Consider the following 23105-nt stretch of genomic DNA (forward strand, 5'->3'; position numbering starts at 1 on the left):
ACTTGTATTCTTTCTAGGAAATTTGTCACTTCCTTATTCACTTTGGTACGTGATGGCTTAGTAATTAGTTTCCCTTGTGAGCATGCTTCACATGTGATATTCTTAGGGATAACTCTTTTTGTTTTCAAACTGTGACCATTTGAATTTGATATGAGTTTTCGCATCATGTTCGAACCGGGGTGTCCCAGCCGATTGTGCCAAAGAGTGAACTCTTCTTTGAATTCTTTATTCAAGACGGCATTAGCCTCAACAAGACTGGTCTGGGCATAATAAAGACCAGTCCCACACGCAGGTATAGTCTCAAAGACTTTCTTATTGCCTTGGGTGATTTTATAAATCTGTAGGAATTCTTTACTTCCTTCACCCATTGTTTCGATGTGGAAACCATTCAGTCTTATGTCTTTAAAGCTCAATAGACTTCTGTTTGAGCTAGGTGAGTACAAAGCATCTTCAATCTCAAGATGTGTACCTTTTGGCAATAAGATATTGGCGTGGCCATAGCCTTCAATTAAGCTAGCCGTGCCAGCTATAGTGGTGATGTTAGCTACCTTATGTGTGAGATGTATGAAAAATCGTTTGTCTCTCAAAATGGTGTGGCTGGTGCCACTGTCCACCACGATTGTATCCATTCCACTTTTCATTCTTCAAAAACAATAATCATAAAGTTAATGAACAATAATAAAATTTTCAGAGATGGTATCTTTAATGATCTAATTCTTAGGCATATGAGAAATGAAATTTTTTTTATTCATTCATAAGGATAAAGTTAAATCCAAAGCCAAACACTGATAAACAATCTTAAAGAACACCAAATCCAGGGGAAAACAATAAAAAAAACGATATTAAATTTTAATTCCTTATTTCAGTATGTCTGAAGTTTCAAACTCCATGTGATCAACTTTGTCTGACTCGTGCTGGTGATCCTGGACGTCTTCCAAGTCATCATCATCATCACCATCATATCCCGGGTCTCGAACCATGTTAGCTTCCGGGTTTCTTTTAAGCTCTCCATGTAAAGCTCACACAAATGCTTAGGAGTTCGGCAATTCTTTGCCCAATGATTACCCATACCACATCTGTGGCATCGATCAGCTTTGATCTGTGGTTTAAAAGACACACTACGGCCTCGGCCACGACCACGGCTAAAGCCGGGTGTGGTACCGCGACCACGTCCTCGCCCGTGTGCTTTAAAAGAACCACGACCTCGTCCTTGACTTCTTCCACGGTTTGGACCGGGATGGTCGGACAAGGTTACTCTCTTTCTTTGGCTCTATAGCCAGCTTAGAGATGTCGGGTAATGGAGCTGTACCAGGAGGTCTCATCTCACTGTTTTTCAATAACAGTTCGTTGTTAGCTTCAGCCAACAAGAGACATTCTATCAACTCAGTATATGTGGCGAAATTCCTCTCTCTGTACTGCTGTTGCAATACCATGTTGGTTTGAGGAAACGTGGAGAGAGTTTTATTAAGCATCTCTTCCTCGGTTACTTTTTCACCACATAACCTTAACAAGGACACAATTCTGAACAGGACTGAGTTGTACTCGTCTACTGATTTGTAGTCCAAGAACCTTATGTGTTTCCAATCATATTGAGCCTTTGGAAGCAACACCGTTTTCTGGTGGTCATATCTTCGCTGTAAAGCGATCCAAAGGTCATATGGATTTTCCATGGTCATGTACTGAGTTTTCAAGTTCTCTTGGAGATGGTGGCGTATCATGTAGATAGCTCTATACTTGTCTTTGTCACTGGAATTGTTGTCTTTGGTGATTGTGTCACCAAGATCTTTTGATCGCAGCATGATCTTTGCATCAAGCGCCCATTCCAGGTAGTTGTCACCATTGCTTTTCAAAGCACTGAAATCAAGATTCGCAATCTTTGACATCTGAAAAATATTTGTAGTTTATCCCCATTAGTAAGAAAATAATCGGATCATTCACATACTCTTTCAGTCGGATACAAGCAATGCAAGTAAATAACAATATTTTTTTCAATGATCCAAACGATTTCATGTATATGCAGGAAGGTAAAGTTAAACCTATACATCTAGGATAAAGTTAAATCCATTGCATGAAATCTGATCAGTTTTATCAATTTTCGACATGAAAGTAAACTAATCAGTATGAATGATCTATCCTAATCAGATGATTTCATGTGATATGCAGGAAGGTAAAGTTAAACCTATACAAAATCGAGATAAAGTTAAATCCATGCATGAAATCAGATTAGTATACATTTTCAAAAAAAATGCAATCATTTCTTACTTTTATTTGTTTTCGATATTTATCAGATTAAATATAATGATTTGATAATGCTAGTATATCAGTAATAATCCGAAATTTATTTATTTTCAGATAAATACTAGCAATTCCTATTCCTAGTAGGATTAGGAAAAAAAATAAATCGATATTTTTCTGATAAATGCTGAAAATCCTATTTTTTTAAAGATAAAGATATAAGGTTTTTTTAAAAAATAGGAAAATCGAATTAAAATATATAATATATTGTTTTCAGTCAGATTTATCAAAAAAAATCGGATTTATCTTTAAAATTTCAGATTTATCTATAAGAAAAATCGGATTTATCTTAAAAATATTAAAAAAATCTTTCAAATTTGAGACAGGTTCTAGTCGATTTGAACATATCAGAGAAAGACTTTAAACATTCAAGAACAAGTTTCTAATGCTAGCAAACAATCAGATTAAGTTGATGCAGCAGTCGGATATGTAAAAAAATTGGTGTAATTGTCAACCTAAAAGGTTCTAGCAATTAACTCACATCAAGAAGATTAAAAAAAATAAAACAAGCTTAAACAGGGTGAAACAAGACGAGATTTAAGCTTTGAAAATAGATTAGGGTTTTAGATTTTATTCTGCAAAAACATACGGCTAGATGTAGCTGTATGTATGTGGCTGACGGTTTAAATCCTTTTTGGTTTTGTTTTGAGTTTTCTGAAGATACCTGAACCTTTTGTGATGAGTTGAACGGTCTGTGAGGAGAGAGAGCTGCTGCTGGTTGCTGACAGAGAGAAAAGGAGGCGACTGGAAGAGCTTTAGGAGTCGCCGGAAAATAGCAAGAGATCGTTTGGTTTCTGATTTATGGGTGGTGGATTTTTGGAAGGGTTTGGAGATAAGGTCGTGCTGATAACGTGTTGTGAATGAAGAGGGGAACTTGTGTGTATTATTAGGTCGACCAACTGGTCTTTATATACATATGGTAATTAATGACGGTCTAAGTACTGGATCGACATGAGATCGTACTTATCCTTAACTAGATAATGACTAGCAATACGTAAGATAAACACCAACTATAATGTAGATAAACACAAGAGTAGATAGGCGCTAGTATGATCCTGCGGATGGGCTTGGCCCGTCTTGCTACACGGGCTAATGGGTCGATCACTAAATGGTTTATAACACTACATAGTTATTATGAAATAGCAAATTGTGATCGTTTAAAGATTATCACTATATATCTTGGAAAGTTAATATGACTTGATCTCACCACTATCTTGGCAACTTCTTAACAAGTCCTAACAATATATTCCCTCAGTTACAATTTAGTTGTCATTGTAGATCAACTTTTTCATTTCAAATAAGTGTCGTTTTATAATTTTAATGCAAAATTTATTCACTTTATATGGTATTGTATTGTTTTATTGGTTGAAATGTGGTTAGGTGAATAGATAATGATGTTTTTATTTATAAAATATAAAAAAATATTTTTTTTCTTAATCTGTGTGCATAAACTTAAAACGACAACTAAAATAAAACAAAAGAGTATTGTTTTCTTTTGGAAAAAAAAACTACTTAATTTTCCTATCTATAGCTGTAACTGGTAAAATAATAAGGAACTAATAGAATTAAAATAAATGGAATGATAGAAATGAAATACAACAAAAAAAATAGAATGAAATTCATTCTATTCATTCATAAGCAAATTTGTTATAGAATGATTCTGTTTGTATTTTGTCTAATTGTTTGTGGAATTAATGGAACGAGTATTCCATTCATTTCATGTCAAATGGTAAAGTATTTTTTGGAATTGATTGAATAAGTCGTTCCACATCATTCCATTCCATAAATTAACAATAGTATTTCAAAAAAAAAGCCTAAATTAAAGTGTTTTTTTATGAACATTTATAAGCTCATATTAAACCATGATTATTAGTTTTTTCATATAATTTAAACTTACATAAAACATTAAAATATGAATGGTGAAAAACGTAAATGTTTATTAAATCTGTAATATAATAGGTTATTAAAAAATTTAAAATTGTAAATAAAATAACCTTACCAAATATAAAATCACTACATAATTAAATGTATTGATTAGAGAAATATCACTTTTTAATCCTTTCACAAAATTAATTAGTATTTTGTAAACAATAAAAATAATTTATAAAAAAAATAATAAAGAAAGAGTATAATTATAAATTTGCTAAAACAAACTTAAAATCTATAAAACATTAAATTTTATGATTAATTATCATTTAAATGATTTTTTTTACTATATAAGAAAAATAAATTTGAATGAAGCACTATGCACATCCATTCTTTACATGGCCCAGTCTCTAAAGATCATGTTACAAAAACATTTCAAGTGAAACTTTAAAACTTCAAAAAGAGACCAATCAAAATCTAAAAAATATATAAAACTCTATCATTTATTCATTTTGTTTTTATTTATTTTTAAACGTATACATAGAAATATTAATATTTTAAGAGAGTGTGTGGGTTAATTAATAGGTTTCATGTAAATGAGTTCACTATAATCATCCCAAACCCGTACGTATACTTCTGCCTCGTAGATATTAGTACCTTCGTTGCATCCATCATTGACATTCAACACTAACCGGTACTTCATGCCTGCTACCTCTAGTTCATCACCAGAAACAACTGTCATTGAGTCTTGAGTTTTTCTGTTTGTTGTATTCAGAAATGGCAAACTTGGCGAGGACTTCAAGAGAAGGATCTTTAATATCTTTGATGGGGTGCCATCCACCGAAAGTATCATCACTATCCTCTTCCTTTTCCATTCTCTTCTGTTTATTTTCTTTTCTTTTGTTTTCTTTAAATTTCTCATATAATCTATTAAATTGGAGTCCTATTTTAATCTAATGTAAAAAAGTTATTAGACCAATTCACTAGAAACTTAATATTTAAGGAAAATTAGAAAGGATATTATTTTCCTACATCGTAGATTTTGTGACCATAATCTTAAAAATAGTTTGGTAAATATTATATATTTAAATAGTAAATACATTTATTTCACAAAATATATATTTGGTTTACATAATCTTAGGTATATCTATATATTATATATTCTACACAATTTTTCACATCTAAATATATACATAATATTTTGGGATACCGTAATTTATTTGAAACAAAAAATGTTGTTATAAAAATATAAGAATAGTAGAACATATGAAATTTTAAAATTTGACTATGAAAACTATATAGTGATGAAGTTTTGCTTTATTGTAACAAAAAAGTAAAATTTCACCTATATTTTAGTTATATTATATATAATATTAATTTTTAATAATAAAATCAGTTACATTACTATTAATTTAAATTTTGTAATAAAAATGACAACAATATCCGATAATATCCGCGCATCTGCGCGGATTAGAATCTAGTTGTAGGTAATTATTATAATCAGAATCTGTGAAGTGTGGTAGATAAAAAAAATGGATAGTTACAACAATTAGAGATCTCTCAAAATCCCAAAAAAGTCTATAATTTTATAAACTGTACTAAAATTTGAACTGTATTTATCAAATTAATATAATAATTTTAAATTTACTTACGTAAGAAGAGAGTTTTCACTTTCTAACCATATTATGTTTGACATGTGACACATATCAAAACTATTTAAATTGCAATAATATAAAGCCGGAAAAAATTGCAATATTATAATATATGTTACAGTCAATTTTAATAGTGATATATATTAATATTATATATTGTAATGAGATTTTTTTTAATTAATAGTTGTATCTATTTTTAGTTTCTTAAATACTTTGATGTAAAGTTTTGTTTGTTTAAAAGAGCTGTCCTCCATTTTACTATTTTTAAGATGGAAAAATATTTTTGGTACAAATATCTATTCTAGTTTAATATAAAATGAACACATACAATAACAGAAAAATCTCACATTCCAAAATATACAAATCGGTATAATATTTTATATTTGAAAACTCTTCTCTACATGTTGACAATTATATATATATATATATATATATATCATTATTGTAAAATTATATTTTTCTATGGAAAGAAACAGTAAAAAGTTTTATCATATAACCTAGAAATTAGGGAAATTACCAACAATATTACATTCGTAATACTATTTTCAGGTTTACTTAACCATTTTTACCCTCACTTTTAAAAAAGAGAAAAAACATTTATAACCCTAGTATTAACTAATCTACACTTATTGTTTAGAATTGAGGGGTGGGGTAGGGTTTTTGGAAAGTAGAGTTTAGGGTTCTAATAAATATTTAAATAATACTTTAAAATTTTTTTAAAAAAGTTTCATAAAGATTTTCTAATTTCAAAAAGAAAATTTGAATTTGTTTTTATAAAACTTTATTTTTTAAATTTGTTTTTAAAACTTTTCATTTTTTTTTAAATTTCTTTTGTTTTTTTATTTTTTTATTTAAACAATTATTTATTATATATATATATATATATATATATATATATATATATATGTAGTAACGGTATAATAGTCTTTTTCCTCTTCATGGAGAATATATTTTGAATAATATTACCAATAAAGTGGTAAACATGAAAGTTCCACATGAAATTAAGTAATTATAAATTTAATATTTTATCATAGTAATGATTATAGATAAATTGCCAAAAATACCACATTCATAATACAATTTTTCATGTTTACACTAACTATTTTTACGTTCATTTTAAAGAGGGAAAAAATATTTATAACCTTAGGGTCAACTAATCTAGACTTAGGGTTTACCATTGAAGAATTTTCATGTTTACCACTTTCTTGGTACCATTATTCATGTTTACCACGAGTAAAAAGATATTTTCAAAAATATCTTCTTCATTAAGTGGCATAAGACTCTTATACCCTTATTATCTATATATTTTAGAAAGAAATATTTAAATAAATAAAAAATAATAATAAAATTAAAAAATAATAATTGGTTTTCTTGAATTTCTTTTTCCGAAATATTTTTTTTCAACATTTCTTTTTGAAATTCAAAAATTGTTTTTGAAACTATTTTTTTTTTAAAAATTATATATATTTTAAGTATTTATTTATATATTTATTAGAATCCTAAATTTCACATTCTAAAAACCCTATCCCACCCCTCAACCCTAAACCATAAGTCTTGATTAGTTAACCATATGTTATAAATGTCTTTTACCATTCATTAAAAGTGAAGGTAAAAGTGGTTAGTGTAAACATGAAAAGTGGTACTATGAATTCAATATTTTTAGCAATTTCTCTTTAAAGTTAAGGGGTGGAGTAGAATTTTTGGAATGTAAAATTTAAGATTTTAAAAAATATATAAATAAATACTTAAAAAATGTTAAAAAAATTTAAAAATAGTTTCAAAAAGAGTTTACGATTTTAAAAAGAAATTTTGAAAAACAAATTCAAAAAAAAAATTATAAAAATGTTCGAATTTGAAAAAGTAAAATTCGAAGACATAATTTTTTTATTTAAATAATTATTTATTATATAGACACTACAAGAAAACATATTTTTTACTAGGGCAGTATTCGTTGTAAATTCGTCGTAAAGGGGGTGTTACGACGAATTAACGTCAAAAGACGTTTCGTTGTTAAACGTCCGTCGTAACGGAGGTTTCGTCGTAGACGACTCGTTACGTTTACGACGAAATATATTCTTCGTCAAGCGCAGGGAAAGAATTCGCCGTAAACGACACGTAAGATTTCGTCGTAAAGCCCACGTAATGATTTCGATGTAAAGCACACGCAAATACTTTCGTTGTAAATGACTCGTAAACATTTCGATGTAAAACCCTCGTAAATCTTTCGATGTTAATCACTCGTAAACATTCGATGTAAACTCCATGTAATGTTTACGAGGAGTTTACATTGATTCTTATTATATTATTATTAATTAGTATATAATAAATTTTAATTTATATTTAATATTCAGAATTTAAAATAATTTAAATTTTAAAACAAAATATGAAATTGAAAAACACATTTTAAAAAGTCATACAATAATATTTAAATTCATAATACAAACAGAAATATAAAAAAAACTACATATTCTCGAAGTAGTTGGTGGGGTTGTTCGGCTGTTGACGGGTTGGATCGGACTCTTTGGGATCTCGTACTGGCAACCCAAGAGCGGCTCGTCTCTCACTCAACATTCTCTGCATAACCGGGTTTCCCACAGCCATCACGTCTAGCAAATCCTCAAGAGAGTCTAAACGAACCTGCTGGCTATCCATTCGAGCCTTCATCTGAGCAGTCTCTTCATCCTGTCTCGAAGTGTATAACGAAGTTGCCCTTGCAACTTCGTTAACAGAGCCTATACCGACTATCCGTCCCTTCTTTTTAGGAGCCACCTATAAAATCAAAACATATATTAATATAGTTAATTATGTTAAAATATTTAAAATAATGTAAACAAAAATTTTAAGTTGTACCTCTTCGAAGATTCTGTCGACCTCTTCGGTGGACAATGTGACTGGTAATCCATCGGGAGACTCCTGGGTTAGTTGCGTCTCCCATTCTTCAATCCGACCAGCCACTGCTTGGAAGAGTTTCTCAGATGCAGGATCCCCAAAAACTTCGTCGGATGTGGCGTGAGTCATCTTGAATAGGTCAGACAGAGATGGTAAGACTCCCGTCTTCTCGAACTACAAAAAAAAATTAAATTAAATATTATAAATTATATTAATTGAATATTTTAAAATATATATTTAAAACAAAACTTACAGGTTCTAGACGGACTCCTGCATGAGGTTTTTGTCCGGTTCTCTGAAGCATGGGCAAATGACCATCTTTATCCTTCGTCCTTCGAGAAGCCGAGCACGAATTGGCCTTTTTGATCGAAGAGGGGTACTCCCAATAGGCGATGAGGCCATCCCACACATCCGTCGTGAGCTCAGTGGGCTTTCCCTCATACCCGTAGATCTCCCACTTGTCCTTCCAATCGGAGACTGTGTTGCAGAGGCGGATCTTTGTCTTTGCAACGAATTCCGCCTTCACCCTCTCGGTGATTCCCAAAGACCAATGCCACTTTTGCTGAAACATAAAAATTTTGAAAAAATTACAATTAATAATAAATATTTAAAATATATATATATATATATATTTAAAAGTGAAAATTTAATTTAATTTAAAAATCTTACCGCAAAACATTTAAACCACGTGATCTTAACGTGATTTGGTGTCTTGCTCCAGTTCGGATATGCCCCGTCGTAGTAACCCTTAATCATCGCCGAAAAGCTCCGGCTAACACGGTTGTTAGCCCCAAACCTGAAAAAAAACAATTTAACCGTTAGAAAATAAAAATAATTTAAATTTTAATGTAATAAAAATTAATAACTTACCAATAAGTTCCTCGGGGTCTATCGGGGTCTAGAACATCCAAACCCTCCCGTCCAGGCTGGGCAAGCAAATCCTCCACCGTATATCTCGCGAAGGGAGCATATGAAGGCACACGCAAATCCAGATGAACTGCACCTTCTGGGACAGGCTGAGGTGTAGCCGCTGGAGGAGGAGGTGGAGGCATCTGCGGTGGAAGAGGAGGACTCGAAAAAACTCTCTGAGAAGTCTGAGAGTCTGGAACTGCATCGGAAGACGATTGACCGGAAGAAGATGTACCGGAACCATCGCCAAACAACTGGGCATAAGTAGGTGCTGCTGGTTTCCTTCTAGGAGCCATCTAAAAAAAATTTAAATAAATTTAATCAATTATGACGACATAATTAAAAAATTATTCCGTTACCTAACTAATCACCTAAACTATAGTATTTCGTCATCTAACTAATCACCTAAACTAATTACCTAACTAATCACCTAAACTAATTACCTAACTAATTAATCACCTAAACTAACTTAAAAAAAAAGGAGGAAAGAGAGTGTACCTTAGAGGGAGAGGAGAGGAGTTTGGGAGGAATGAACGAGGCAGCCTCGTCTCGGCGTCTCAATATATAGAAAAGGATTCGTCGTAAACGCGACGTAATATTACGACGAAGTTACCAGGCCCACGTTTTTTCATTTACGACGAAGTTACCAGGCCCGCGTTTTTCGATTTACGACGAAATTACGTCGAAACGTCGGTTTACGACGAATTTACCAGGCCCGCGTTTTTCAATTTACGACGAAGTTACCAGGCCCGCGTTTTTCCATTTACGACGAAATTACGTGGAATAGATAACCATTTACGACGATTTTACAACGCTTAACCCTAAACACCGAGAATGAAATCCCTAAACCCCAAAGTCACATATTATCTAACATCATATCTTCTTCTCTACTACTTCTTGCTCTTTCTCTAACTTAAACTCTAAAACCCTAAAACTCCAAATAATTTTTTAAAAACTAAAGAAATACATATTATATAAAACAACATTTGTTACACATACATTAAGATGGTAAAAAAACAATATTTCTTTAAACATACGTTACAATAGAGAAATACAACATTTGTTACATATATTACATCACTCTAAATCGTTTTCGTTCTCATCACTATCATTACAATCATCATCGTCGCTTCTCTCGAACTCGTCTTCACGTGCTTCATCTGTCGCATCTTCGGGAATATCTTCATATTGAAAGTTTTGCGGGTCGATCAAAAGGATTTCATCAGTTGGTTGTTCTGGTACCTCAACTTCATTGATAGCGTCTTCTTCTTGCAAGGGCGGTTCTTCTCCAGCGACAATGCGTCCACGAGGTGTAATTTTGATAGCAGCTAACCAGTTTATCCCGGAAGTTCGAAGCCGAGGATAAGGAAGGAAGCTAACTTGCTCGGCTTGTGAAGCTAAAATGAAAGGCTCAAATTTGTTGTATCTTCTCCCAAAATTGACATCCACAACACCAAATTTGTTATACCGAATCCCTCGGTTCACAACAGGATCGAACCATTCACATTTGAAGAGGACGCATTTTAGCTTCAATAACCCCGGAAATTCCACTTCAATAATCTCCTGCAAGATCCCGTAAAAGTCCGTTTCACCTTTCACACATATTCCGTAGTTACTCGTTGCCCGATGTCTCCCATACTCGTATGTGTGAAAGGTAAATCCTCGTGTGAAATACATAGGTGATGTGGTGACCTTTGCAACTGGACCTTGAACCAATTCGTGAAACCATACGGGATAATAAGGATCGTCATAATCAACCTGCAAAAAGCAGATATTCTTAATTAATATTGAAGTATCAAAACACTTACTTAATTAATCAATGTATGAGATATATTACGTACCTGTGATTTTAACCACTTGACAAAGTGCTTATCTTTACGTGTGTCCACATCAGTTGCAGATATTCCTGGTATTGCTTCTTCAACTTGAGATACAAACATGCTGCAAATTAAACAAATAATCAAGTCATACATAATTAACTTCAATTCATATAATTAACATTCACAAAAATATTTACCTTTCAAAGTAACGGGTCACTGCATCCTCGCAGTTGAGCAGAATATAAGTGTGGGCACTATGTTTATCCTCTTCACATGACCACCATACTTCTTTCGTTTTACCACCAAACCGTGCAATTTCGCAGAAAATGTCAGGAACACCATCAATTGGATATGATGTCGGTACTCCACCATCATCATATCTTCTAGGAACTCTTTTTCTCGTACGAACAGTTGGAGCAAAGTAGTATGATGTGAAGTTAGATGTTTCGGCTGTCAAACTCCCCGCAACTATTGAACCTTCCACCTTTGCAAGATTTCTTGCTTTCCCCTTCAAATGTTTCATCTGTCGCTCATACGGATACATCCATCCGTTGTGAACAGGTCCACGAAGCAATGCTTCATACGGTAGGTGGACAACTAGATGCTCCATGACGTCAAAAAATGAAGGAGGAAATATCTTCTCCAGGTTGCACAATATGATCGGAATGTTATGATGAAGTTGTTCGATGACTTCTTCCTTGAACGTACGTGTGCTAAGATCTCTGAAAAATGCGCCGATGGCTGTATATTGCAAAAGTAATCAAATTAATAACATTTCATAACATATGTATATATATTATAAAATTATAATTACCTGCAAGTGCTTCATGGACATTTGCTGGAAGGAGCTCGGCAAAAGCAAATGGAAGTAGTCGTTGCATAAACACATGACAATCATGACTCTTCATTCCGGAGAACTTTTGACCTCGTTCAACACATCTTGACAGATTTGAAACATAACCATCAGGAAACTTAACTTCTGATGCAACCCAGTCAAACAAGGTTGTTTTGGCTTCTGATGACAACTGGAAGATGGGAACAGGAACGTTTCCATTGCTCTTGATATGTAACTCACTTCTTGAGCAAATATCAGGTAAGTCCATCCTTGACTTTTTGTTATCTTTTGTCTTCCCAGGAACGTTAAGTAATGTATTCATGATGTTCTCAAAAAAGTTCTTCTCAATATGCATGACATCCAGATTGTGGCGTTAGAGAAAATCCTTCCAATAGGGTAGCTCCCAAAATATACTCTTCTTATGTCAATTGTGAGAGACACCATACCCATCAGACATATTTCCAGGAACATGCCAATTTCCTCCAACTTCAACTGTTTCCTGAGCTCCGTAATAATCAATGTCTGCTTCGATCTGCTGGCTGGTGAGATATGGAGGAGGACCGTCTCTGACATTTTTTTGTGCCGAAACAATGTCTTATTTCTTCTGTACGGATGGGCAAATGGAAGAAAGCGACGATGAAAATCAAACCAACAACTCTTCCTACCATTCTTCAGTTGAAAAGCATCCGTCGATCCAAGACAATATGGACAAGATAATCTTCCATGTGTTGTCCAGCCAGACAACATCCCATAAGCAGGGAAATCACTTATCGTCCACAGCAGAACTGCTCGCATCGTAAAATTGTTTTTCAAGGAACAATCGTACGTCCTCACCCCTTCTGACCACAATTGCTTTAGCTCTTCTATCAACGGTTGAAGAAAAACATCAAGAGACCGTTTTGGATGCTTCGGCCCATGGATTAATATGGTCAAAAATAGAAATTCTTGTTCCATGCACATATCCGGCGGTAAATTGTACGGCGTAAGAATGACTGGCCACAAAGAATATTGTCTACCAGACATTCCAAATGGACTAAATCCATCGGTGCATAACCCAAGATAGACATTCCGAATATTTGTAGCAAAATCTGCGTGTACCTTGTTGAAATGTTTCCATGCTCTTGCGTCTGATGGATGTGCAACCTCACCATCTCTCTGGACATATTCCGCATGCCACGTCATCGACGCATCAGTCCTTTCAGATTGATATAATCTTTTCAATCTGTCTGTAATTGGTAGGTACCACATCCTTTGGTACGGTACCCTATTCCTCCCACGGCCTTGCGGTTTGAATCGTGGTTTTTTGCAGAATCGACACTCTTCTAACTTGTCATCTTCTTTCCAGTAGATCATGCAGTTGTCGATGCAAACATCAATCATCTCCGAAGGCAACCCAAGACTATAAACCAATTTCTGAATCTCATAATAAGATTCAGCAGACACGTTGTCTTCTGGCAAATACTCTTTAAACAACTCCGCCCATGCATCCATGCAATTCTCAGGTAAATTATGATCCGTTTTAATATTCATCATCCTAGCTGCTAGAGACAATTTAGAGAGACCTTCTCTACAACCAGTGTAGATTGTTTGATTTGCAGCATCTAGCATTTCATAAAACCTTTTTGCATCCAAATTAGGTTTTTCTACATTTCCAGTTCCATCAGCTATTGTTGTAGTTGTTTCTAAAAATGCATCACTAATCATATCTTGAACCCTATCATGATCTACCATCTGCTCCTGATCTTGATGATAATTATATTCATTATGCAAATGATTCGGTTCTTCACTATGATGACCATCCTCAAAATTATTATTACTACTACTAGCTTCATTTCCCCCATAACTCTCTCCATGTTGAAACCAAATGTAGTACTGTGGTGTAAATCCTCTGTTTACTAAATGCTTCCATACAGTTTCACTACCTGCAAATTTTGAATTCTTGCATTTCCGACAGGGGCATAACATCTTACCACTCTCCGGCGTGATCGGTGTACAGCCCGCCTGGTGCATGAAAGTCTCTAGCCCGCTCAGAAATGCGTTCGTCACCCTCCCGTTGGAATCTTTGTGCAAATACATCCAACTCCGTAACTCGTAAATACTACCGCCACCGACCATTTTTTTTCTTAGATTTTTTTTTGAAAATCTTTTTTTTCGGATTTTTTTTCCGTTTGTGTGTTGTGAGGAAGAGAGTTGTGGAAATGACATATATATAGAGAAATTTTCAAGTTGGGTAGTTGAAATATAACAACGATTTTACAAGGAATGTTTTACATGGATTTTACATGGTTTTAACATAATATTTACAACGACTTTACGACGAAATTAGGTAAGTTAAAGCACATTGAATACACGTTTTCACCTAAATATAACGGTAACATGTTTCGTTGTAATGTCGATGTAACGATTACGACGTATTTCTCATTCCACGTACTTTCGTCGTAAACTTACATGGATTTTACGACGAACATTATTCGTCGTAAATTTACATGGCGTTTACGACGAAAGTTGGATTCCTCGTAACTGCGTTGTAAACACCATGTAAATTTACGACGAAATATTTTCGTCGTAAATCTTCGTTGTTATGGGCACGTTTTCTTGTAGTGAGATAGAAAACAATGGTATAAAAGTCTTTTATCTCTTAATGAAGAAAATATTTTTGAAAATATCTCTTTAGTGGTGGTAAACATCAATAATGGTACCAACAAAATGGTAAACATGAAAACTCCCCATTTTTATTTCTACACATGGTATATGAAAGCACCTAGTAATTATTAAAATCCTAACACTATCTTCCAAAACCCCACCCCTCGACTTTAAACCCTAAAACTAATAACCCTATAGTTATAAGTGTCTAATTACCTTTTTAAAGTGATGGTAAATATGTTTAACGTAAACATGAAAAATAGTATTAAGAACTTAGAGTTTACACAATCTCTCCTTTAAGAGTTCCCACTATCTCCTCCGGATTCCAAAAAAAGATTATTACTACAAGTATGACAACTTTCATCTTAGTCATCTTTCCATGGGGCAATTTTCTCACCCGCTATTCCGAAGAATTCAAACAACGATGACAAACTGCCAGATGCAGCTTCCCGATTTGAAGAGTAGACTTTATCACACGATTTGGAAAGCATGTAACATGAAAAAGGCGGTGAGTTCATAAGCGTGAACATGTTTTTATATTCACGGTGTTGAAAAGGTAACTTTTGTTATATTTATTTCGATAATAGTTTCGACTGTTTTTCGACTGTTTTTTATACACACGACTTCTTCGACTGTTTTTTTTATTTCTCACTCTTCTAAATTCCTCCTCGATCTTCAAAAGCAAAAGGGAGTAATATCTCCACTATATGTCTGACATCTCTCTCCGGCGTGGCCTAAGTTTAGGTCTTAGGCGAAGCTTCCCTGCATATAAGTTGATTTGAGTTTATGAACATCCATACAAGGTGTTTTGAAGTTCCCCGCGTTCATCTTAGGCAGCGACGGTTAAAGCTCAGTTCTATTGTGCTGTTTTCACTGTGGAAAGAGCTCTCAAGGCGTTCTGGGTTTAACTCACAGCCGTGCTATGTGTAGGAGATGGATTACATCCCTTAACAAGGTCCATCAAATAACAAGGTCTAGCCCAATAAGCAGGAGATCTACTCGGCACGGCGAGTAGAGTCATCGGCTCGGCCTCAGAGTGCTTTTTAGCCAACGGTGAAGTCGACTAAAAACACTCGGCTTGGAGGAGTTCCCCGAAGGCCCATGTACTCGGCCTCCTTGAGTTAAGGCCCAAAAGAAGATTCAGATTAGGGCATACGAGGATATAGAGCCTATAAAAGAGAAGGAGGCAGCAACGAAAAGGGGATCGACACTTTACACACACACTGAGCGGCTAGATCTAGGGTTTTAGTCTCTCTTTATCTCTCACCGCTTTGTACCTTCCCGGTTAGCTCCCTGAGCACCGGCTTTTCTCCTTAACTCTTTGTCACTCTTGTAACCCCTTGGTCAGATCTAATAAAACGTCTTTATTCATCCCACATTCCGAGTTCTTTCAACCTAGTCGACTGAACCTCGTACAAACAATTGGCGCCCACCGTGGGACTAGAATAAAGTAACGTTCTAGATCTACATGGCTCAAGACGACGCCACCTTCGGCGCTTCAGGCGGAGAACCAACTCCTACGCCTGAAGCCGCGCCGCCTCTCCCCGCAGATTTCATGAACTCCGTCATGGCTCGATTTGCTCGACAAGACGAAGTTCAAAAAACAACCAACGAACAGCTAGCTGCTTTAGTCGCAGCACTCACTGCTCCTGACGGCCAAACAAGCCGTCCCCAACTGATACGCCGTCGCTTCTTCAACACAAACCCTACGGCGACGGGCGGCGACCACGTCTCAGATGATTCGGAGCCTAAGGAACTCCTCCCCGCTGACGCTCCCCAGATAGGACAAGATCTCGCGACCATATGCGAGATCGCCGAGCTCAAACTCAGCTTTCAGCAAATGAGCTCGAAGATCCATCAAGCTACTAGTGCAGCTCCGTAAATCAAGAGCGTACTCGCCGCAACCTCACGAACCCTTTTACCAGCGCACTAACCAACGTGCAGCTCAGAAAGATAGAGAAGTTGCGCCTACCAGAGTACAAACCCGGCGGAGACCCCGTCGAACACATGACAGCTTTAAATATCGTGATGGCATGGGCTCGTCTCTCCGATGAAGAAAGGGACGCTGGCTACTGTCAACTGTTCGTCGAGACTCTCCACGAGCAGGCCCTAACCTGGTTCTCTCAATTCGAAGAGAACTCGATCAGTAGTTTCCGCGACCTATCAGCGGCATTCCTCAAGACATACATTATGTTCACAAAGCGCAAAGCGCACCGCAACTGCTTCTAGTCTATGGAACCTGTCCCAAACTAAAGATCAGAGCCTCCGCGACTACATGGAAAAGTTCAAAGTAGTAGTCTCAAGGATCGTAATCCCAGATGACATCGCCATAGATGCCCTGATGAACACCTTGTGGTTCCGCTCCAAGTTCCGTGAGGACTTATACCAGAACCCAACCACGTCGCTTCAAGACACTATCGCTCGCTCTCACAACTTCATCAGAATGGAAGAGGATACAAATGCGATCATCAGTAAGATGAACGCGGCAAAAACTCCAGCGACTAAATCCGCCAACACTCGGGCTAAACCGCGTCAGCATGCCCCTAATGACAAAAACAACCGCAAATACGGATTTATGTACATCGTCAACTAGAACAATGTACCAATTTCGACCATGGTGGTCCGAGGCGAGGGGTGGAACAAGTGGGTCAGAGAGCTCGAATCGCCTGACGAACCAACTAATGCTGTCTGCGCAACCCAATCTGACCTAACAACGGGTCCTTCCAGAACCATCGACCTCACCAAGCATTGCAAAATCACGACGTCAAAGGACACGACACGACAGAGTGTAAATCACTCTATGCACACTATATCTTGTCTCTCGCCAGCGGCGACTTCAAATTCGAGCCCCTAAAAGCTAAGTCAAAAAAGGGCAAAAGTTGGAGCAAAAATAAAGAAAGAAGAGCCCAGCGTAAGGCGACCAGCAAAAACCGACAAAACAAAACGCAGCAGCAAGACGAAGATAAGGCTCCAAAGGATGACGCTAAAGACGACTCTTCTGCTGACGAAGAACAGCCGACTAACCGCAGGCGAATAGAAGTTATACTCTCTCAACAAACCCTATCGTCAGACGACGAGAAAGATGACGCACCTTCACCCGGAGATTTGAGATATGTCCTCAAGCGAAAGCTCGAGCCCGAGGACGGTAACAGTTTCGATGATACTGATCTTCGGCTAACGCTGAACGCACGAAAGTCCCAACGCATCCTGACCAGTGGTCCTGTCCTCAAAGAGTGTCTGAAATGGTCTGGCAGCGATCTTCGAGACAAACTCAACGCCAACATGTGCGATCTACGCGTTCTCCTCAACCGCTCGAAGCCCACAGATCTTCGGCGACAGTTGGAACGAACTAAGACACCAGGCAATTCTAGACTGCCGCAAAACGACGACGATGCACCCACTGACTTGCGCGCCTTCTTAAACTCCAAGCGAGTAAATTCAAGACCACGACTAAACTTCATTATGGGCGGCTCTCCTCCCTGCGGTAATTCTGTCCGCTCTGTCAAGGATTACCGCCGGCAGGCCGCGACCTCGCAGAAGTGGCCAACTAGGTCACCAAACCACCCTCCGATAACCTTCTCGCCTGACGACACCGCCGGGATTCACATCCCTCATAACGACTCCCTTCTTGTTGTTATAGGGATTCACATCCCTCATAACGACCCCTTTCTTGTCGTTCTAGGGATTGGGGAGTACGACGTCACGAAAGTACTCATCGATACGGGAATCTCCGTCGACCTCATCTTCCGCGGAACACTGCAAAAGATGGGAATCGACCTCGACGACATTAAGGCATCATCCAAGACATTAACTGGCGTCAACGGATCTTTTGAAACAATATTGGGGACGGTCGGTCTTCCAGTACGTGCCTGTGGAGTTACTCGAATGGTCAAATTCGCCGTCTTAAGCACGAAGGCGCCTTATCATGCGATTCTTGGGACCCCGTGGATACACTCGATGCAAGCGATCCCGTCCACCTATCACCAGTGCATCAAGTTCCCCGGAACAGACGTTATATATGGTGTTTTTAATACCATTATATGTGTTCTTTGAGTTAATTCTCAGTCCTAATTCGTGCTTATTTGATATCATTCCAGGTTTGGAGCAGGTGAAAGAGTAAAGAAGAGAGTGCCATGAAGGAAGAAGTCATTTTGGAATATCTAACGCAAAACAGCCAGTCGGATCAATCCGAAGGTTGTTCCCAAAGAGAGTAAGCGTCTGACTGTTCCGGACTATTAAGGAAACCTCCAAGATTTCAGGGGTTTGCCCTAGATTTTCTCTTATTTCTCTTTACCACAGGCGCCTCCATATAAAAAATCCTATGCTATCATTTCTAATTCCTGATGCTAGTTTTACAAGAGACCTAGAACTATTTTGGATTTAGCAACTTGTAAGGGAGAAGACTTCATCTCTCATTTTCACGAGAAGATCATCCTGAACCCTTGTCTTTCTACTTTATTTTATATGCAGTATTATTCAGAAATCATGTCTGTGTCATCTTGCTTTATGATTGAGTAGTCGGCTAAGCTTGCTTAGGGTTTAGGGTGTCAATCGCATGAGCTAAACGCCACTAAATGATTTTAACTGTTCTTCATTCATATTGTTCTTACTGCTTGCATTGAATTGATCACTTAATGTTCGATCTCTAGTTTAATCACCTAGCTAACCGCTTAGGAGATAAATTGATATATATTGAATGAGCTTCATATCCCTAATCAGCGAGAGTAGATATTAGGGTATTAAGTGAACTAATCGGACCTGATCTCTAAGGCTTGCTATCGCGTCTTGTTCCAAGTGAGAGCTTAGGACTCAAGACCGATCAGCAAAGGGAACAAGTCCGTGATAGTGGATTGTTCTAGCCGAGTGATTCGAGTTCTAGACTGCACCTCATTGCACTTGAATTGTTGTTTGGTTCCGTATTGACACCCGGTGAAAAACCCTAAGCCAACTTTCATTTAAATCGAATTTGAATCTCTAGGTATTCTAGTTACTTGCGTCACCATTGATTTTAAAACCCCACTTGTTTCCCAGCTTAATATTGAACTCATAAGAGTAAAGAGTAAACTGGTCCTCTCGATTGAATCTCAAATATTACGATTACCACTATTAACTTGACAGTAGCAAGAATTCATTTTTAGTGTATCAAGTTTTGGCACCGTTGCAATGGGGACCAGGCTTTTACCTTTATTTTTCGGCTTAATATTTACTCTGAGATATCTAACTTGCTTTTAATTCTTTGTTGGAACAGATGATCCAAGTGCATGACCAGTAGACATACTCGGAGCAACGCACAAGGACCACTACATCAACTGACCAACGACGAACTCGCAAGATTAGAAAGACAAAATCATCAACAGCCGAAAACAACCGACACCAACATGGGTGATCACGGCAATCAGGATGACCTCACTGCTGCACTGGCAATCATTCAACAACAAATGTAGACTCAGCAACAACAGATGTTGCAGATGCAGCATACCATCCAAAATCAGCAACAAGTGCTCAAGAAGCAGCTGAGAACGCCGCGCGAAAAGAGCGTGGTGCTCCTATTGGGGAGTGGAACCTTCCGTGGAACTTCGCTACTAACCGCTCCCCCATCAACCCTCCTCCTTGCACTCGGCAAGACTATGAGATCAAACCTGCACTGATAAGTCTGGTACAGAAGAGCACGTTCAGCGGTCTCACTACTGACATCCCGATGGACCACATCGAAGCCTTTGAGAGAATCTGCAATTTCTCTCGCTCTAACGGAGTGACACCAGATTATGTCAAATGCACGCTGTTCCTATTCTCTCTTGAAGGGAAAGCTTCTCGCTGGCTCCAATTTCTGTCGACCGGTTCTCTTACCTCATGGGACCAGGTCCGATCAGCGTTCCTGAGCCACTTCTACACGAAGTCTAAAACCGCGGCTCTATGGCACAAGATCTCCAATTTCAAGCAGAAGTCTGATGAACCTTTTCATGAAGCTTGGGAGAGGTACAAGGAGTACCAGAGAGAGTGCCCGCACCATGGGTTTGACGATGACTATATATTGGAGGTGTTCTATGATGGAGTGAGCTATGATTTTTGAAACACCCTTGATTCTTCGAGTAATGGAGACTTCATGACTCAAACCACACCTGGTGCATTCAAGCTGATTGAGAACATGTCTTCAAGTTCACTAAACAAGAACAAGGAGCATGACCGCTCGAAGAGTGTGAACAGCATAGATGATCTCGCTGCAAAGGTGGACCAACTGCTTAAGGGAAACCAAAGCCAAGTGTTCATAATGGAAGAAGCAGCTCCTGAGAAGAGTGCCGGTGACCTGGCGTTTGATGCTGAAATACCAGGAGACGATCAGCAAGAGGTGAGCTACGTGAATGGGCAAGGATGGCAGCTCAAAAACTACCACCCAAACCCTAACGTGAGGAACAACCCACAGCTTTTCTGGCCTAAGCAAGAAAAACCAGCTGATCCTGCACAGAGTAATCAAGGTCAGTATGCCGGGTATCAAAAGAACTACCAACCTTGGACCTATGTTCTAAGCCAACCGCAGAACAATCCACCTCAGGTGCAGAAACACCAGAACACTCAGCCAGCTACCTCCGCTCATGTCGCTGTTCTGCAAGATGAGACAAAAGCTATGTTGCAGCAGCTGCTCCAAGGACAACAACTCCAAGGGAAGGCTCTAAACCAGGTTACTACCGAGATCAATACTAGAATGAACCATATGTTCAGCGATTTGAGCACCAAGTACGACAATGTCGCGAGTCATATGAGACACATGGACATTCATATTGCTCAGACTGCTGAGAGCGTCAAGAGGCAACAAGGTACTCTACCTGGGAAAACCGACAAAAACCCTAAGGAGTGCAATGCGGTTGAGTTGAGAAGTGGAAAGCAACTATCTGAGCCGATAAAGAAGAGGTTAACTGCGACTGAGAAGGGGAAGCAGAAAGAGTCGGAACAACCACCAACGGATACCCCGACAGCTGAGAAGGAGAGGGAACCAACAGTTGGAACCAATTCGCCAGGACCAGAATAACCAGCTGAGGCTGTCCGCTCGATCCCAGAGCCTGTTCCTGCTCGCGAATTCAATTCTGAAGTCCCTTACCCTGTTCCAGCATAGGCTACTCGTAAGGACCGAGGGGAGATGAAGTGTAGAAAGAGGCTGGAGGACCTAACCGTCCGACTCCCCTTGATGGATGCGATCCAGATGATGCCCTCCATGCGCAGCTTTATGAAGGGATTGATCTCTGGAAAAATATCAGAGGAGAGCGAATTCATGACTGTCTCTAAGGAGTGCAGCGCCGTGCTTCAGAACAGGCAGATAAAGAAGCGAGGAGACCCTGGCAAGTTCGTCCTCTCTATCCAGATTGGGAAGACAGTTTTCTCATGCTCCTTGGTTGATCTGGGATCCAACGTAAACCTGATGCCCTACTCTGTAGCACGACGTCTGGGATGCACGCATTTCAGACCAACTAAGAAGTCCTTGGTTTTCGCGGATAGATCAGTTAAGTCCCCGGCTGGTATTCTAGAGGATCTCAAAGTAAAAGTCGGGAACACCTCTGTTCCAGCAGACTTCGTAGTTCTAGATCTGGAAGAGGAATCCAAAGATCCTCTCATCTTAGGAAGACCGTTCCTATGTACTGTTGGAGCCATCATTGATGTGCGGCAAGGGAAGATTGATCTCAATATGGGGGACATAGTCATGCAGTTCGAGATGGATGAGCTGCTGAAGAAGCCGATGCTGGATGGACAGACCTTCGAGGTGGATGAAGGGATTGATCCGCTGCAACCTCGCAACGGGATGATCGAGGAGTTTCTTACAGAAGATCCACTAGAGCTTGCACTAGTAAGAGCTGAGGCCGAGCAGAGTGTCGAGAACATTGAGGCAGCCGGGTATGCTAAGATGCTTGACTCCGTAAGGAGTATGAGAAGAATGGTGGCGAATCTAAGTCTGGGGGAAGAAAGTAACAAGGACGAGAACACTCCAACTGGAGCGACCCCTTTACCGAACTCGTTTGTTCCGCCGAACCTACCTGATGATCCCTGGAGCGAGTTGAAGGCTCCCAAGGTTGAGCTAAAACCCCTTCCCAAGGGGCTCAGGTACGCTTTCTTAGGTCCGAATTCCACTTACCCAGTCATTGTGAACGCTGAACTCAATAATGTGGAAACTGCATTGCTTTTGTGTGAGCTTAGGAAGTATCCTAAGGC

At 38.1% G+C, this 23105-nt stretch overlaps 1 protein-coding gene and 1 non-coding gene across 2 annotated transcripts; both read right to left on the reverse strand.

Moving 5' to 3' along the window:
* Window positions 1-1187: 1187 nt before the first annotated feature.
* Window positions 1188-1883, reverse strand: LOC111211106. The gene has a single exon (XM_022711991.2). The coding sequence runs from the start codon at window positions 1881-1883 to the stop codon at window positions 1188-1190; it is 696 nt and encodes a 231-aa protein (XP_022567712.2).
* An 18934-nt stretch (window positions 1884-20817) lies between these two features.
* Window positions 20818-20924, reverse strand: LOC125584782. The gene has a single exon (XR_007321690.1). It is a non-coding gene; the product is annotated as a small nucleolar RNA R71 (small nucleolar RNA).
* Between the last annotated feature and the right edge of the window lie 2181 nt (window positions 20925-23105).

This window comes from Brassica napus, chromosome C3, assembly GCF_020379485.1.
Source record: "Brassica napus cultivar Da-Ae chromosome C3, Da-Ae, whole genome shotgun sequence".
Taxonomy (NCBI): Eukaryota; Viridiplantae; Streptophyta; class Magnoliopsida; order Brassicales; family Brassicaceae; genus Brassica; species Brassica napus.